The 18,667-nt window shown below is 46.4% G+C and overlaps 1 protein-coding gene across 1 annotated transcript; it reads right to left on the bottom strand.

Moving 5' to 3' along the window:
- Window positions 1–1,063: 1,063 nt before the first annotated feature.
- LOC122733916 (homeobox protein CDX-4-like) lies at window positions 1,064–18,409 on the bottom strand. The gene is made up of 3 exons (XM_043974625.1): window positions 17,980–18,409; window positions 5,112–5,254; window positions 1,064–1,204 (listed from the first exon to the last, which is right to left on the bottom strand). The coding sequence occupies exons 1-3, from the start codon at window positions 18,407–18,409 to the stop codon at window positions 1,064–1,066; spliced, it is 714 nt and encodes a 237-aa protein (XP_043830560.1).
- Between the last annotated feature and the right edge of the window lie 258 nt (window positions 18,410–18,667).

The raw sequence follows: 18,667 nt of genomic DNA on the forward strand, positions 1-18,667 counted from the left end.
GAAGTCACTTTGCCTCAGTTTTCCCTTCTGTAAAATGAAGGGATTGTGTTGGATGATCTCTGAGGTCCCTTGCAGCTCTAAGTGTAATCCTTCATTCAATTACACGAGTATTTTTAGGCAACAAATAGGTGCCAGGCACTCACACATTGGCAACCCTTAGGAAACTTGTCTACAGCTATCATCCCTCTCATCCCCCCCAAGTGTTCTCTGTTTAAAAGTCAATATCTTTGACTTCTGCCCATCCTCTTCTGCTATTCTACCCAGTCCTCTCACCACTATATTTTGCTCATGTAATGCTCCAAACTAAACTTAATGCAGTAGATGTTGTTTGTCCTTCGTTCTCAAAGAGGACCATGACATCTGGGTGATGTCATAGCTTGCATTGAATTGGATTTAAGGGAAGGAAGACTGTGCAAGATCACCAAGCTCACTCTCTCCTCCAGAGTCATCTGGGTTCAGTGGCAAGATATAGATCAGGATAACTGGAGAAGGCCCGGATGTTTAGGACAATTGAGGTTAAGTGACTTGCCCAGGGTCACACAGCTAGTAAGTGTGAGATTTGAACTCAGATTCTCCCAACTTCAGGACCAGTGCTCTACCCACTGCACCACCTAGCTGCCTCCCATGTTCTAGAATAAACAGACTAGAAAAGAGGAGAAAAGTAAGGGAGTGAGTATTTGTATAGCATCTAACACATGCCAGGCACTGTGCTATAAATGTAGTGCTTTTCATGAATATTATCTCATTTGATTCTCACAACAACCCTTTGTGGGTAGGTGCTTTTGTCATCCCCTTTTTACAGATGAGGGAACTGAGGTTAAGTGACTTACCTAGAATCACACAGTGTCTGAGACAGAACGTGAACTAGGGACTTCCTAACTCCAGGGCTCTATCCACTGTACCACCAACTGCCTAAATGGGATTAATGGGAGACGACTTCACCCCTATAACCTAGCCCCTGCCTTTCACCTTACTGAGAGCTTAATACCACCTCCCTGATATACTAACTACAAGGCAAGCCCTCATGGGTGAGAAGTAACCAGATTAGAGGGGGAGGGATGAGTCAGATGAGGGCTAACCCTTGAGCAGGGCCAGCCAAGCCTGAATCCCATGCTAAGGGACCTTGGCTGTTGTCAATAGGAAGGGATCTCCTGTTCATTTGTTTCTTCTCTTTGGCTCTACGGTTTTGGAACCAAATTTTCACCTATAAAAGAAAAGAAGGAAATCATCACAATAATGATAATGGACAGCTCTGTAACACTTACCATTTGCAAGATGCCTTATATCTCCTTTGCTCCTAACAAAGATACTAGGAGGTAGGTATTTTCAGGCTGTCCTATCCATTTCACAACTGAAGAAACAGAGAAGTGGAGAAACTTACCCATAACTACACAGGAGTCAAGTAGGGGAGAAAGAATAATACTGCACCACCTACTATGTTGGCTGAAGGCTCAGAATGTCATAGGATTTAGAAGCGAGAGAAACTTGAGAGCACATCTAGTCCAATCCTCTCATTTTACAGAGGGGGAAACTGAGGCCAAGGAGGAGAATTTGTTCAAGATCATCCAGACCAGGCAGCTTAGGTGGCACAGTGGACAAAGCACCGGCCCTGGATTCAGGAGGACCTGAGTTCAAAATCTGGCTTCAGACACTTGACACTTACTAGCTGTGTGACTCTGGGCAAGTCACTTAACCTTCATTGCCCCGCAAAAAAAAAAAAAAGGATCATACAAACCTATTTTTTTGTTTGTTTTTATTTTTGTTTTTGCAGGGCAATGAAGTCACATTCCTCCAGACTTCCCCCAGAGATGCACACAATTGTGGAGCTCCTGTGACTGAAAGAGCAAGACAGCTGCTCTCTTCGTCCCTAACCCCGGCTGCTCTTCACAATCTATCCCACATCATAAGGAATAAGAAAGTGGAAAATGGGTTCCCCCTTTTATAAATAGGTAGACTGAGGTTCAAAATATTTAACCGGGTAGCTAGGTGGCGCAGTGGATAGAGCACCGGCCCTGGAGTCAGGAGGACCTGAGTTCAAATCTGGCCTCAGACACTTAACACTTACTAGCTGTGTGACCCTGGGCAAGTCACTTAATCCCAATTGCCTCACTAAAAAAAAAATAATAATAATAATAAATTAACCGATTAAAGAAGTAAAAACCGAAAACTGTTAGAGAGAACTTTTCACTCTTATAATTCATTGTAATTTTACAGGTTATGCCCAAATTCACTATCTTGGGGATTGGGGAAAAAGGATTCTGTGACCCTCTAAGTGGTCTCTGGAATGAAACAAAAGGAAACCAGGTATCTCAACAGGAAAATGGAAAACGAAGTCTCTGGAATAGATCATGTGAGGGGGCAGCTAGGTGGAGCAGTGGATAAAGCACTGGCCCTGGATTCAGGAGGACCTGAGTTCAAATCCCGGCCTCAGACACTTGATACTTACTAGCTGTGTTACCCTGGGCAGGTCACTTAACCCTCACTGCCCCACAAAAAAAAAAAAAAAAGGTCTGATGTTCAGGGCTCTAAAGTTCCCTACAGCTTGGAAATATGGAATTGGGGGGGCGGTTGAAGTTGACCTTCTTGGGCTTCTCCCAGTTCTGACACTCTAAGTTCTAAGGGCCTTCCCATGTTTAACAATCAGTTTTCCTAAGGGTAATCTTGATACTTTGTTCTAAGGCCTAAGTTCGGTCCATGCTATAACATTTTAGGTTCTAATGACCCTTCAAGCCATGATATTCTTTCTTCTTGGTGGTAGTTTTCTGAAAATTTTTTTCCTAAGATCTCATGTTAGAAGGTCCCTCCAAGCTGCACCATTTTATGTACTGGGGCCTAAAGGGGTTTTCAGCTTGAACTCCATGATGCTCCTTCTGAGGCCCATTAGTAGCCAACCCTGGAATCAAATCCCTGGTTCCTACTGTCCTCTGCCCTCATTTTCTCAGCACAGGGTGGCAAAGGAAGGAATGAACATATCACATTAGGTAGATGAGCCAAGATCAATTTTTAGTTCCCAGTTGGGCACACCCATGAATATCACTGCATTTTGTGCTCTGCTATGTGTGGGCAGGAACGGGGAGGAAGAAACTTGATTCGTGTTTCTGGGGGTCCAGAAAGTCTGACTTAGAGGCCCCCTCAAGGCCTGCGTGGTGACACCTGCAGCTGACCTTAAGGAACGGACTGGAGGTTTAGAAAAGGCAGTGATGGGCAACCCTTGTCACACCGAGTGAAGACTACTTCAAATCTTGCCAGGTCACAAATGGCACCTTGAGTCTTTGCACTATGGGATAATGGGAAAAATTCTTAGAACTCTCCATGCTTAAACAAGAATCCTGGAATGGGAAGGGATTCATGCTCAGATAGGTAACAATTACTTTTTTTGTTGTTGTTTTTGCTTTGTTTTTTGTTTATTTTGCGGGTCAATGGGGGTTAAGTGATTTGCCCAGGGTCACACAGCTAGTAAGTGTCAAGTGTCTGAGGCCGGATTTGAACTCAGGTACTCCTGAATCCAGGGCCGGTGTTTTATCCACTGTGCCACCTAGCTGCCCCAGTAACAATTACTTATAAAGAAATATGATTGCTCTGTTCTCCCTTCTTCCCTCCAGGAGAACCCCAGGCCCTTTTTTCTGGTATCTCCAGAATCAATCAATCAATCAATCAACAAACATTTATTAATCTCCTACTATGTGTTAGGCACTGCCCTACCCAGTGCAGCTAGGTGGTGCAGTGGATAGAACACTGACCCTGGAGTCAAGAGGACCTGGGTTCAAATCTCATGTCAGACACTTACTAGAGGCGTGACCCTGGGCAAGTCACTTAACCCCAATTGCCTTAAACATCCAGGGCCATCTCCAGTTGTCCTGATATCTATCTTGCCACTGGACCCAGTTGCCTCAGGAAGAGAAAGTAAGTCTGGTGACCCCGCACAGCCCTCTCTCACTTAAATCCAATTCAGTGGGAGTCATGACATCTGTCATGGTCTTCTTTGAGAATGAAGGACAAACAACAACAACAACTGGAGGCTGTACTAGGCTCTGTAGATACAAGTACAAAGAATGAAACATTTCCTCTTCTTCCAGTACTTCCAGTGGGGAGGAGTAAGCCATACTGAGTCATGACCCAGAGCCCAAAAATGAAGTCATATGGCTGCTGGAGGGCACAGTCTGCAGCCCAGGAGCTGGTTGGCACAGGACTCCAACTCTGACTTCCATAGCCTGGCAGACTCAAAGCAGATGAACTCAAACAACACACTTCGACTCCTTCCCTAGGACTTCCTACCATTTGCAAGCGTCATTCATGACAGACTGGGTTTTCTTTTGAGAAATAACTTTTCCCACAGAATCACCGAGATAAAGAAGACTTATAAAGATCATCTCAACCTTTCCTCCATCTCCACCAATGGAAAACTCAGATGTTTGAACCCAGATGAGAATCTATCTTTTAAAAAAAAAAATCCCTTCAAGGAAGGAGACTTAAAAAAAACCCCAACATCCTTCAGTACTTATTTATTCTATTAGGAATATAGACTCCCTGCTCTAGAGCTGGAAGTGCCCACTTGTTCCCCCTTCATTTAATTTTATTTGTTTTGTTTTTTTGCAGGGCAATGAGGGTTAAGTGACTTGCCCAGGGTCACACAGCTAGTAAGTGTTGAGTGTCTGAAGTTGGATTTGAACTCAGGTCCTCCTGACTCCAGGGCCGGTGCTCTATCCATTGTGACACTTAGCTGCCCCTAAAAAATGACCCCACTGAGGAGAGATCGTTCTTACAAGGGGAGGCTGCTGGGTAAAACATCCATTCCTCTATTTAAAATTTTTTTTTTTTTTGCGGGGCAATGGGGGGTTAAGTGACTTGCCCAGGGTCCTCCTGAATCCAGGGCCAGTGCTTTATTCACTGCAGCGTCACCTAGCTGCCCCCCTTAATTTTATGAATAAGATCCATAGAGATGAACTAGCTGACCCAAAATTGCATAGGTAACCCATGGCAGCACCAAGATTTGAGGCTGGGATTTCTGACTCCAGAGACTACTATTAACCTCTCAGTCTCACCTCAGCCTTCTGCTAAGTCCCTGGTAGCAAGTCTTGGAAAACCTGGAAGGCCCAGTATACTCTACTTACTTGTCTCTCTGAAAGGTTCAAAGAAGATGCCAGTTCCAGCCGTCTTGGTGAGGAGATGTATCTAGCGAAGTAAAATTCCTTCTCCAGCTCCAGTCTCTGATGATCAGTATAAACCATCCGGTACTTCTCTTTCCTTGTTTTCCCTGTTTGGAAGAGCAAGCACATCTGGGTTCAAGAATTAAGGAACATTGGGGCAGCTAGATGGCACAGTGGTTAAAGCGCTGGCCCTGGATTCAGGAGTACCTGAGTTCAAATCCAGCCTCAGACACTTAACACTTACTAGCTGTGTGACCCTGGGCAAGTCACTTAACCCCCATTGCCCCGCAAAAAAAAAAAAAAAGAATTAAGGAACATTGCCACACGTTTTCTAGACTAACCTCTACCCAAGCGGAAACACCTCATGACCTCATATCAGGTGGCACAATGGAGTCCAAAAGACCTGACTTTAACCCCTGCCACAGGGACCCTGGGCAAGTCACTTAACCTCTGTTTGCCTCTGTTTTCTCACTTTATTTTGGTGAGGAAATTGGGGTTAAGTGACTTGCCCAGGGTCACACAGCTAGTAAATGTCAAGTGTCTAAGGCCGGATTTGAACTCAGGTCCTCCTGAATCCAGGGCCGGTGCTTTATCCACTGCACCACCTAGCTGCCCCCCAGAGCTGGGATTTCAACTAAGGCCTACCCACTCCAAACCCCAAGCTCTCTTGCCTCTATTTTGAGTCTAACTGTCATTTTGATCCATTGTTTCTAGGGTTGTCTTCTGGGGCCAAACAAATAAAGTGTCCGAGTCACCAAGTGTCTTCCTTCAGCTGATCCTATAAAGCATGAGACTGGTGACTCTACACAGCCCTGCCTGACTCAAATCCAATTCACTTGCAAGTCATGAATGACCTTCCTGACGTCATGGTCCTCTTTGAGAACTAAGGCCATTCAACAACAACAAAAACAACATAATGCATAGTCTTCAGTCCCTCTTCAGCTAGCCAGTGTCCTTCCAAAAATACACCTACATCTGAACACATTGTTCTGGAACACTGATGTGGCCTGAATGGCGCTGAGGAGTTGGGACTATTACCTCCTTCATCCTGGGCCAGGCAGAAGATGATTATGGTAGGAGACAGTAGTTTCTAGAGTGTGTTTGTGTTACAAGAGGTTGCTTCTACTAGCATGGGACCCTTAGGAAGGCAGGGGACATATTCTGACAACGTCTTATCTAAACTCTGCATCTCTCCTAGCACAAGCACAGTGGGAGCTTAACAATGGTAATAATAATGGGATTTTAAAATGCTCATTATACAATAGTTTTTTGTTTGTTTGTTTTTAGTGAGGCAATTGGGGTTAAGTGACTTGCCCAGGGTCACACAGCTAGTAAGTGTTAAGCCTCTGAGGCCAGATTTGAACTCAGGTACTATTGACTCAAGGGCCGGTGCTCTATCCACTGCGCCACCTAGCTGCCCCTGTACAATAGTTTTTAATGGTTTGCACCTTACAAGTATCATCTCATTTTATCCTCACAACTCTGGGAAGTGTTGAATCATTTTTTAGTCATGCCCAACTCTTCATGACTCCATTTGGGGTTTTCTTTTCTTTCTTTCTTTTTTTTTTTTTTTGTGGGGCAATGAGGGTTAAGTGACTTGCCCAGGGTCACACAGCTAGTACGTGTCAAGTGTCTGAGGCCGGATTTGAACTCAGATCCTCCTGAATCCAGGGCCAGTGCTTTATCCACTGTGCCACCCATCTGCCCCCATTTGGGGTTTTCTTGGCAAAGATACTGGAGTTGTTTGCCATTTCCTTCACCAACTCATTTGACAGATGAGGAAACTGAGGCAAACAGCGATTAAGTGGCATGCCCAGGGTCACATAGTTAGTGTCTGAGACTCAGGAAGATGAGTCTTCCTGACTACAGGCCTCCACTGCAGCACCCCCTAGCTGCCCACTCTGGGAAGTAGGTGCTATTATCATGCCCACTTTACAGATGGGGAAACACAATCGGAGACAGATGAAGTGACTTGCTCAGTGTCACACAGCTAGTAGGTGTCTGAGGCAGAACTGGAACTGAAGTCCTGCTGACTTCAAATCTAGTACTCTATTCACTGCATCAGTTGGCTACAGATTTATTGAACTGAACTTTTGAATTGATAGTGTTTTCCCCAAAATTCAAGTGGTGAGTTTCCTTGGCACTCACTGATGCTGGAGACTTTTTCCACTTGCCCCCAAGCACTGGGCTAAGAGCCCTCTTTAGAATCACTTGCCTAAGGGGCAGCTAGGTGGCACAGTGGATAGAGCACCGGCCCTGGAGTCAGGAGGACCTGAGTTCAAATCCGGCCTCAGACACTTGACACTTACTAGCTGTGTGACCCTTGGCAAGTCACTTAACCCCAATTGCCTCACCAAAAAAAAAAAAAAAAAAAGAATCACTTGCCCTTTCAGTGCTTTAGTTAAATGTGGAGATTCCACTTCATCTCAAAGACCTTTAATCCCTTGAACCTTTGCAGAGGATGGGGGAGGGGTTGTAAACTGAGATGTTTCCTTGTTTGATGACAAAATGAACCTAACATTGTGTGTGCCATCTGACCAACCACTGAGGAGAGGAGAAAGAAAGATACTCGGTTACCTGCGATGTACCAGGCTCTGTGCTAAGTGCTGGGGATGCATGTAAAGGTAAAAAATAGTCCCTGCTCTCAAGAAGCCCACAGCATCACGGGGGAAAAAAACATGCACAAAGACCTAGAGAAGATAAATTGGGAGCAGTCTCAGAAGTAAAACACCAAGATTAAGGAGAAAAGGCTTCTGGGAGAAGGTGGGATGTTAGCTGGGACTTGAAGGATGACAGGGACTCCAGGAGGCAGGGATGAGGAGGCATAGAATTCCAGGCATTGGGATGGGAGGTGGGGAGGCAGTTGGGGAAGATGTTCGGAGCTGAGTCTCCTGATGTGAAGGATGCAAGGTCAGTGTCCTTGGATCGAAGAGTATGGAGAGAGTTGGGGATAGGTGTAAGAAAACTGGAAAGGGAGGAAGGGCCTAGGTTAGGAGGGCTTTGAAAGCCAAACGGAGGATTTTCTCTTTGATCCTGAAGGCAATAGGGAGCTATTGAAGTTTATTGAATTGGGTGGAGGTAGATCTGCATTTCGGGAAGATCAGTTTGACAGCTGAGTGGAAGATGGACTGGAGTGGGGAGATATTTGTGGGAGGCTGACCCTCGGATAGGCTAGTGCAATAGTCCAGTAGTGGTAAGGGCTTACACCAGGGTGATGACAGTGTCAGAGGAGAGAAGGGCTGTATACAAGAGATGTTGCCACAGGCTTTGGCAACAGACTGCATACAATTTAGGATGACACCTAGGTTGTGAGCCTGGGTAACTGGGAGGATGGTGGTGCCCTGGACTGCAATAGGAAAGCCAGGAAGAGGGGAAGCTAGGTGGTGCAGTAGATAGAGCATCGGTCCTGGATTCAGGAGGACCTGAGTTCAAATCCAGCCTCAGACACTTAGCACTTACTAGCTATGTGACCCTGGGCAAGTCACTTAACCCTCATTGCCCCACCAAAAAAAATAAAAGGAAAGCTAGGAAGAGGGAAGAATTTGGGGGAGGGGGAGATGATGAGTTTAATACTGGACATGACAGGGGCAGCTAGGTGGTGCAGTGGATAAAGCACGGGCCCTGGATTCAGGAGGACCTGAGTTCAAACAGTTGACACTTACTAGCTGTGTGACCCTGGGCAAGTCACTCAACCCTCCTACAGATAGCTGAATCCAGGTGAGTGGATGAGATCACCATATGAAACCGCCTGAAGGAAGAAGGGGACCCAGGACAGAGCCTTGGGCAATACTCATGATTTGATGGTGTGACCTAGAATGAAGACTCAGAAGGAACAAGTCTGACAAAGAGGAAGAGAATGAGGAGAGAGCAGTGTCCCCAAAAACCTAGAGGGAAGAAAATTTCAAAGGAGAAGATGGTGAGACACAGGGCAAAAGTCTGCAGCAAAGTCGAGAAGAACGGGGATTGAGAAAAGGCACTCACCAGTGTAACAGATCTAGCGATTCTGGGAACATTAGTGACTTTGGAGGAGACAGTTTCAGTGGAATGATAATGCAGGTAGGTAGACTGCAAAGATTTGCAAAGAGGATGAGAGGAAAGGAAAGTACCAATTGTACATGACCCGAAGAGTTCAGCCACAAAAAGGAGGGGGGGGGAGAGAGAGAGAGAGAGAGAGAGAGAGAGAGAGAGAGAGAGAGAGAGAGAGGGAGAGAGAGAGAGAGAGAGAGGAGGGATGGAGGACAAGAGTTAATGGGCAGGGGGCATATAGGTGGTACAGTGGATAAAGCACCGGCCCTGGATTCAGGAGGACTTGAGTTCAAATTCGACCTCAGACACTTGACATTTACTAGCTGTGTGACCCTGGGCAAGTCACTTAACCCCCATTATCCTGCCCCCCAAAAAAGAGTTAATGGGGATGGAAGAAGGAACAAGCAAGGGTTTTCCAAGGATGGAGGAGGCTTTGGGTAGTAGGGAATCAACCAGTAGACAGGAAGAGACTGAAAACTAGTGAAAGATAGGGGAAGATAGAGGGCGAGCAATCTTCTGGAGAAGATGAGATGGAATGGAAAGGGAGAGAGAAATGGACAAGAGAAAGAGAAAAGAAAGAGGGGCAGCTAGATGGCGCAGTGGTTAAGCACCGGCCCTGGGTTCAGGAGTACCTGAATTCAAATCCGGCCTCAGACACTTGACACTTACTAGCTGTGTGACCGTGGGCAAGTCACTTTACCCCCGTTGCCTGCAAAAAAAAAAAAAAAAAAAAAGAGAAAAGAAAGAGGGGCAGCTAGGTGGTGCAGTGGATTAAGCACTTTATTTATACTGGAAGTATTTTTAGTGGAGGAGAGGTAAAGAGAGCTCACTTTTGTTTATCCCTTCCACAGATCCCCCAATTATTACCCCATCTCAGGTACTAATCCCTGGGTCAATTGTTTGTCTCTCGGTAGTTGAGCTCAGCTCAGCCCAGGTCGGTTTTCCCTCTACTCCCAAGCAGATGCAAATTCATTTTTTCCAGTTATGTTTTGTTTTTTGGTGGGGGCAATGAGGGTTAAGTGACTTGCCCAGGGTCACACAGCTAGTAAATATCAAGTGTCTGAGCCTAGATTTGAACTCAGGGCCTCCTGAATCCAGGGCCAGTGCTTTATCCACTGTGCCACCTAGCTGCCCCTCAGTTATATGTAAAGGTAGTTTTCAACATTCATTTTTATAAGATTTAGAGTTCCAGATTTTTCTCCTTCCCTCCCTTTCCTCCCTCTTCCACAAGATACCAACCAATCTGATATAGGTTATATATGTACAATCCACAAGTACTCTTTTTTTTAGTCTGCATTCAATCAATATCAGTTCTTTCTCTGGAGGTGGATAGTATGCTTCATCATTAGCCCTTTGGGATTGTCTTGGATCACTGTATTGCTGAGAGTAGTTAAGTCATTCACGATTGCTCATAGAACAATACTGCTGTTACTGTGCACAATGTTCTCTGGGTTCTGCTCATTTCACTATACATCAGTTCATATGACTCTTTCCAGGCCTTTCTGAAATCATCCTGCTTGTCATTTCTTATAGCACAATAATATTCCATTACAATCATATACCACAGTTTCTTCAGTCAATCCCCAATTGATAGACATTCCTTTGATTTCCAATTCTTAGCCACCACAAAGACTTGCTATAAATATTTTTGTACAATTTTTCCCTTTTCTCTTTTTCACAATTACTGTTGTTAACTGTTTCCCTCCACCCTATTCTCTTCCCCATGATATTTACTCTATTGCAGATGCAAATTCAGATTAGTGAACTGTGTCCAAACAAATCCTGCTGAAAGCCCCAAACCCCAGGTCCTCCAGCTGCCCCTTTAAAAAAACTTTCCCATTTTAGGAATGTATAATGCTTGTTTAGCATCTGGTCACATGGGCTGCTTCTGACTCCCTCCTGGTCAAAGTCTTATGATGAGGGAAGCCTATTGTTTCTATTTTCTGTCTCACGTACAGGATCATACTTGAAACCTCTAAAGTGGCTCCCTGAACAGCTGACCAAAGTCAACTCTATCTCTTCTTCACAGAGGTGGGGGGCAATGGGTATGTAATAGTAAGTACTATGTAATAGTACCTATGCTATCAGACTACAGGAATATGTTAGTTTTTGCTGAACTGCTTTTTCCCCACTCTTTCTTCTTCCCCAAGGCTGGGTAGGGATTATGGGAGGGATGTATTCAGAAATGAAGATGATGTAAAAGTAAAAGATATTCATCAGAGGTAGATAGATGGTGCAGTGGTTAGAGCACTGAGCCAGGAGTTTAGAACACCTGAATTCAAATCCTACCTCAGAAATTTTCTCGCTATGTGACCTTGGGCAATTCACCAAACTCCTGCCTCAGTTTCTTCAACTGTAAAAACAGGGGTGCTGATTATAGCATCTACCTTCCAGGGTTGCTGTGAGGACCAAATGAGATCATATTTGTAAAATGCTCAGCATGCTGCCAGTCACATAGTAGGCACTTGAAAAATGCCCACTAGTATTATTGTTATTATTACAAAAATAATAATGAAGTGGCTCCCTAGACTCTGCACTGTGGTAGACTTTCCAGGAAGTGTCAGGGCCTTTTCAGATCATCCTTTCCCATCTTTCTCCCCCTCTCCCTTTGAGAAGCCTATTTCTATGTTAAAAACACTACGGGGTGGGGCAGCTATGTGGTGCAGTGGATAAAACACCGGACCTGGAGTCAGGAGGACCTGAGTTCGAATCTGCCCTCAGACACTTGACACTAGCTATGTGACCCTGGGCAAATCACTTAACCCTCATTGCCCTGCTGCACCGCCCCCCCCCCCCCAAAAAAAAAGAAAAAAGGAAGAAAAACACTACAGGAAACCAGCTAGCTAGCAGGCCTTTTCCCTAATCAGATTCTCTAATGTCCACAGGCCAGGTTTTACCCACTGAAAGCTAAGGAGGCCAAGCAATATAAATGGAGCTAAGCCAGGTAGGCAGTCTTGTTCACTCTAGACCTAATGCTCATTGAGCCAGAGGGGACCTCAGAGGCCAATGGACTCATTTTACAAGAAGAGGAAGCTAAATCTCAGAGAGGCAGGGGAAGGGACTTGCTGAAGGTCACACCTAGGAGCCTAGATCTAGAATAACAAGTGATCTAATTTCAGAGATGAAGAAACTGAGGCCCAGGGAGGGGAAGTGATTTCTCTAAGCTCACAAGGCTAGTATGAGGAAGGCTGCAAACCGAGAGCTTCTTGACTCTGAAGAGAAGATTTAGTACAATGCCTCCATTTTCCAGAGGGATAAACTGAGGCCCAGGGAGGGGGAGGGGAACTGACTTGTCCAAGGTCACCCAGGTAGTGGTAGGAGAAGTAGAACTGGAATCCAGGTCCTTTGGCTCAAAACCCTGTGTTTTCTCCATTCCACCAGACTCCCCGGGAATAAGGGGCTCCCCCGCCCCCAGCCAGCTAGGGCTTAACACCTGAGCTCTCCAGCTCAGAGTCAGAGCTCTCCTGCTTTCACCCTCCCCCCTCCTTTTCTCCCCATTCCTTGGCTTGCCATGCAAAAGACTAGAACGGAGGAGGGACAGGATCGATAGCCTCGGACTTAAGCTGCACTTCCAGAGACCAGAAAGCCCAGCGCTCCCCTGCCCTGCCCTCCCCTGCCCTCCAGCAGTTTCTTTGGTGGACAATTAAGGCCAGACCTGGCTTCTTTATTTGCTGTCAAAATTCTCACCTTTCCTTTTGTGAGGGACAGCACATCAAAGGCGGCCGCATTGGAGGCAGGCGAGAGAAGTGTTCAAAGGATTAGGTGCCCCCTGGGACAGAGAGGATCTTGGAACCCAAGACTGAGAAGAAGGCTTCCTCTCCGGCAGTCTCACGCTGACAAGGCTGGAAGGAACCTTGAGGCAGAGATTGTTTGACGACCAGAGAGCTAGAGCCAGAAGGGACCTCAGGGGCCCATTAGGCTAGTCCCCCCATTTTACAGAGGAGAAAACTGAGGCCGGGGAGGAGAGATGACTGGGCAACTCTGGACAAGCCTTTCCCCCTCCCTGGGCCTCAGTATCTTCCTCTGTAAAAGGGGGGCGGGAGTTGAAGTCAATGACTTCTAAGGTCTCTTGCGGCTCTAGAGCTAGGATCCTGTGTGTGGCCTTGGGCAAGTCATTTCCTCCTCTGGGCTTCAGTTTCCCCCTCTGTAAAATGAAAGGGGGTGGACTAGCGGGCTTCTGCAGTCCCTTCCAACAATAAGCTGAGGATCCTAAGGTCTGCAGTCCACCCTTCGCTTTTGGGGGGTGGGTAGGCAATGAGGGTTAAGTGACTTGCCCAGGGTCACACAGCTAGTAAGTGTCAAGTGTCTGAGGTCAAATTTGAACTCAGGTCCTCCTGAATCCAGGGCGGGTGCTCTATCCACTGTGCCACCTAGCTGCCCCCACCCTTTGCTTTTCAAGGAACTGCTCCACACTCTTCCTGAGTACAGAGCAGGGAGTTTAAAAACAGGTGAGGCAAGTCTTTCTGGGAATTCAGACCCAAGAAAGGATTTCTTGGGCCTGAATGCTTCAGGGGCTGTTGTCTCCCAGGATCAAAGTTGCTGGATGATTGCTTAACTCCTTACTTGACACTGCCTGTGAGGGCACAGCCTCCAAGAGGTGGTGAAAGCGGTTTGGCATAAGGCAATACCGCACAGGTGCAAACTGGCTGTTCCATCCCCAGCCTAGGGGGAGGGAGGAGCCAGGTATTCCCCAGGCTTTGGTTTCCCATCCCCTTGCGAACTCCCTATCTCCCTCCCACCCTGCTGCCTCCTTCCTTTCCCTCACGCTATTTGGGTTCCAATTCTGCTTGTACTATATATACTACCTGTGTGACCTTAGGTAAGTCACTTCCCCCTGCCTTAGACAAGAAAATCCCCAAGGTCCCTCTGAGCCCTGCCATCCTGTGTTCTAAGGTCTCTTAGACCTTAGATAGATGCTCCAATGTCCTAAGCTCAGGCATCTCTGCCCTGCAGAATCCCTCTCTTCCGAGAAGACAGAGAGAAAACACCACCTTCCCAAAGACTTCCCTGATCAGCTCAGCTACTAGTACCCTTCTGTTCCTCCCTCCCTGCCTCCCTAACCACCTTGCATTTTTTCTGGATGTGTACGTATAAGAATATATGCCTTTGTCGTCTTCTCCTTTAGAATGCAAGGGGGCAGCTAGGTGGCGCATTGGATAGAGCACCGGCCCTGGATTTAGGAGGACCTGAGTTCCAATCCGGCCTCAGACACAACACTTACTAGCTGGGCAAGTCACTTAACCCTCATTGCTCTGCAAAAACAAACAAGCAAACAAAAAAAAATTCAAGGTCCTCCAGAGTCAAAGTTATTTCATTACTTGTACTTTTCTCCCTGAGGCCTGGCACAGTTTGTGGTAAACAGGAGGTGCTTAATGAATGCTTCTTGCTTAGTTGATTGTTTGAACTGGTTTCTCTAAGGTTTCTATGTCCTCTTCATTCTGTGAAATCTTTCACCTATGCCTAAACTCCCTGGATATTGTTTCTGTGGACAGTACTGTTGAGTACAGACAAAATCCAGAGGCAGAAGACAAGGCCTGGATTCTCAGGTTCTCCTATAAAACCAGTCTCTTGACTGTTCTCAAGGCTGCTGTTTGGGCCACTTCTTTCAGATCGTTAGAACCCTGAGCCTGGGAGAACAAGGTTGTGGGCTCAGTCCTAAAATGAGTCAAGTATCTTTGTGTCCTTGGAGTAGTGAGGACTTGGGGGGCCAGTTCCAGTTTGGAAACTTACTAGCCTCGGTTTCTTCATATGTAAAGCGAGAATAATAATGATATTGGCACCACCCATTTGACGGGAAGAAAGTATGTATTTGGTAAGCCTCAAGGGCTACAGTCTCGTGACTTGGTCTTATTATTTCAGCTTTAGGACTAGAAAGTGCAGAGACCAGTCTTTCTAGGAATTCAGAGCAAATGAATAATTGCTCCCCTTGCCCCCATTTCTACCCCTTACCTCTCCAGAACTTCCCTCTAGAGTATCATCCAGTTTCTTCTTCAATAACCCCAGTCATGGCTGCCTATTGATTGAGCCCACCTACTGAGGCAGCCAATGTCACACAGCTAGTCAGATGCCTCCCTACACAAACCACACAGAAGGAAAGAAGCTTGGTCTAGCAGAGAGAGCGCCAAGCTTGGAATTAATCGGAAGACCCAGGCCACAGTGCCGTCACAGTATCATTCCTTACCTGTATATTTTGTGTGATGACTTCCCTTCTTGGGGTCTCATTTTTCTCATTTTTTTTTGCAGTCAATGGGGGTTAAGTGACTTGCCCAGGGTCACACAGCTAGTAAGTGTCAAGTGTCTGAAGCCGGATTTGAACTCAGGTACTCCTGAATCCAGGGCCGATGCTTTAACCACCGCGCCATCTAGCTGCCCCCAATTTTCTCATTTGTAAAGGGAGGAGAATGGGAACTCGTGATTAGAAAATTGTTTGGAAAAGACCTGGAATTTTATTAGCATAGAGACCTTCCCAGGGCAGAAACTGCCCTCACCAATGCAGATGAGCAGCTGTCACTTGGAGTCCTGGAGAGGTGCTTGGGGGCACCAGGGCATGATCATGATTAGCTCTGACTTGTTCCTTAGCAAGATTAGAAAAGTGAGAGCTCACATCGATGACAGAGTAGAAAATGCTAAGGAAATATAAGGCGGGTCTGCTTTGGGGTTTTCCCTGACCTGAAAATTACTGAGCTTTCCTTCAGGTACAGAGTACAGGAGTGTTGGTTGGCTTGCTGGAGCTATCTAGCAAGCCACTGGTGTATCTTGTATAAGGACAGTCGATGTGTGGTGATGTATCAGTAAGCTTTTCCCTTTAAAATCTCCTCATCGAGGAGATCCCCCACCCCAGTCTCGCCATGCCTTAGATGGGTGAGATCTAATATGAGTAAAAGTCTCCTTTGGGTGGGGGGCAGCTAGGTGGTGCAGTGGATAAAGCACCTGCCCTGGATTCAGGAGGACCTGAGTTCAAATCCAGCCTCAGACACTTTACACTTACTAGCTGTGTGACCCTGGGCAAGTCACTTAACCCTCATTGCCCCACCAAAAAAAAAAAAAAAAAGTCTCCCAGGACAGTGGATGGAGTAGGTGTCTGACGTCTGAGCACCAGCCAGTTTCTGAGAGCTTCAATCATTTGGTTGGTTGTGGGGGATGGGGTCGAGGTTCGAGCCCTTCTGGCTAGAGAAACTCTTGAACACCACTGGCTAAACTGCAAAGGGTTGTTTGTTTGTTTGTTTTAATCTGTATAAGGGGATTTCCTATCTCTTTTTCCTTCACCACTAGGAAATACAGATCCTGGACTCCTCGGTCGCAGCTCAAAATTACAAAATACCCTAGTGAGGCCACCACCTTCTTTCCTCCTAAGGATTTTCACCTGAAAACATGACGTCTTGCAAAGCTTTTAAGGAAGAGAAATTTTGAGGGGTAAGAGGAGGCTCGTTTGAGACTCAAGAGATCTGGATTTTGGGGCAGCTAGGTGGCACAGTGGATAGAGCACTGGCCCTGGATTCAGGAGGACATGAGTTCAAATCCGGCCTCAGACACTTAACACTTACTAGCTGTGTGACCCTGGGCAAGTCACTTAACCCCAATTGCCCCACCCCCCCCAAAAGAGAGAGAGAGTGTGTATTCTCTGCCGGTCATTATCTATGTGACCTTGGACAAGTCCATTCCTCTATTTAGTCCTTGGGGATTCAACACGTTGTCCAACTCCCCCATTTTACAATGAGACTAGATAGAGGAATGGGCTTTCTTTCTTTCTTTCTTCCTTTTTTTTTTTAAATGATAGGCAAGACTCGTTGACATCAGTTGCAATAAGGAGGTTCTTAGAAATACTTTCAATGAGGATCAGAGCTGGGAAGATCCTAAAAGAAAACAAGGTTGGCTGAAGCATTTACATAGTTTCCTCCATTTTTTACACTCAATGTTCTGTTCCAGAGAAGGTATTTGGTTTGGCTTTTTATTTTTATTGGGGGGGGGCAGGAAAAGATTTCTTTACTATCGTTAAAAAAAAATCAGAGGATTTGGATTGAATGATGTCCAAGGTTCTGTCTAGCTCTGCTGTTTTCCTGCTTTCGCTCTCTCTCCCTTCATGAATCCCAGTATCAGAACAATTTGACCCATGCCACTAGCTAACTATGCTACCCTCCTCCTCTTGTTCCCTCCACCCCACCCCTCCCCAGCAGGCCACCAGGCACATTTGATGCTGGGCCAAGAGAAGATAGAAACCTGATAGGGGCGGGTAGGGAGAGGGTGACAGCCTGTTCTCTTGCATTGGAGAAGAAGCCTGCTTATTATACCCACAGACAAGGATTGTACCAATTTGTATAAGTATAGAAAGATACTGTGACTTTCTCCTACCTCCTCTGGACCCAGTGGTCCTCCTCTTCCCTATGGAGGGCAAAAGATAAATTCAGTATGTTGAACTGTCCAGATTTTGGAGTCGGGGTAATTTGTGGGAAGGCCAAAGTTCCCTGGTCTTCTGAATTTTCCCCTCATCTCTGGTATAGGGGAAAGAATCAGAAGATCTGGGTTCAATCCCCAGCTTTGCTATTTACTACCTGGGTAACCCTGGACTAGTCACTTGGCTCCTCTGGGCCTCAGTTTCCTCCTATGTAAAATGAGGGCATTGGACTAAATGACTTCTGAGGTCCCTTCAAGATCCAAGGATATATTTCTTCCTGCCCCTCCCCCCACTAAGCCTCAGTTTCCTCCTCTGTAAAACAAGGGGGTTAGAAGAGGCCTTTGAGGCTAACTTAAGCCTTATGAGCCTAGGTTGGGTGGGTGACAAGGAGGGAAGAGGTTATTTAGCCCTTACCTGTGTATCCCATGGATTTTTGCATCCAAGCATAGGTGTGGTGGCCATTTCTAGGGCAGGAAGAGGGCTCCTGTACGTCCTTGGGAGAGTAATCTCCAGGGGCCTTGGAAAGGGGCAGGCTGCTGGAGTCCGAGGGGCTGTAGGAGGTCTTGCCTGCTGAAGATTTCTTCCCATGATCTGCGGGGTCTTCACCAGAGGACATCCAGTCCATCTTTGGAGGAGTGTAGGGGGAGCCCCAGTTCCCAAGCCACTGCCTCTGGCCATCCAGGTTGGTCACTTGATGGTATCCCATATAGTATGCATAGGCTGGACCTGGCCCAAAGTTGGGGTTCTGTAGGTGGCTATAGGAGCCTCGGCTGCCTCCACTGGGGCTGTTGTACCGCAAGGAACCTGGATACATCTTCGAGTCCTTTTTGCAAAGATAGCTCATGGACTTGGTTCTTAGAAGTCTGGTCAGGCCATCCCACTGGGCCTGGTCACTCGTTTTCTCTCTTTTCCCCTCAGCTTCTTGATGTAGCTGGCCCTAAAAAGAAAGCTTCATTACTTAGGCCCCTGTGCTGCCTTAGCACCTCAGAGCCTAATTCTCTCTGAAGTCACAAGTAGTTCAAATAATGTCTTTACACTCAACCAAACACTAACTGTCTACCTTGTTCCCTTGCTTGGGTCTGGCTCTGGGATGAACCTTATC

This window comes from Dromiciops gliroides, chromosome X (assembly GCF_019393635.1).
Source record: "Dromiciops gliroides isolate mDroGli1 chromosome X, mDroGli1.pri, whole genome shotgun sequence".
Taxonomy (NCBI): Eukaryota; Metazoa; Chordata; class Mammalia; order Microbiotheria; family Microbiotheriidae; genus Dromiciops; species Dromiciops gliroides.

Excerpts from the sequence above, each read along its gene's own strand:
- LOC122733916 (XM_043974625.1), bottom strand. The coding sequence starts at position 18,409 with ATGAGCTATCTTTGCAAAAAGGACTCGAAGATGTATCCAGGTTCCTTG. Across the intron at positions 5,255-17,979 it reads AAAATCCATGGGATACACAG|GGAAAACAAGGAAAGAGAAG; the intron begins GTAAGGGCTAAA and ends TCTTCCAAACAG. Across the intron at positions 1,205-5,111 it reads TGAACCTTTCAGAGAGACAA|GTGAAAATTTGGTTCCAAAA; the intron begins GTAAGTAGAGTA and ends TTTCTTTTATAG.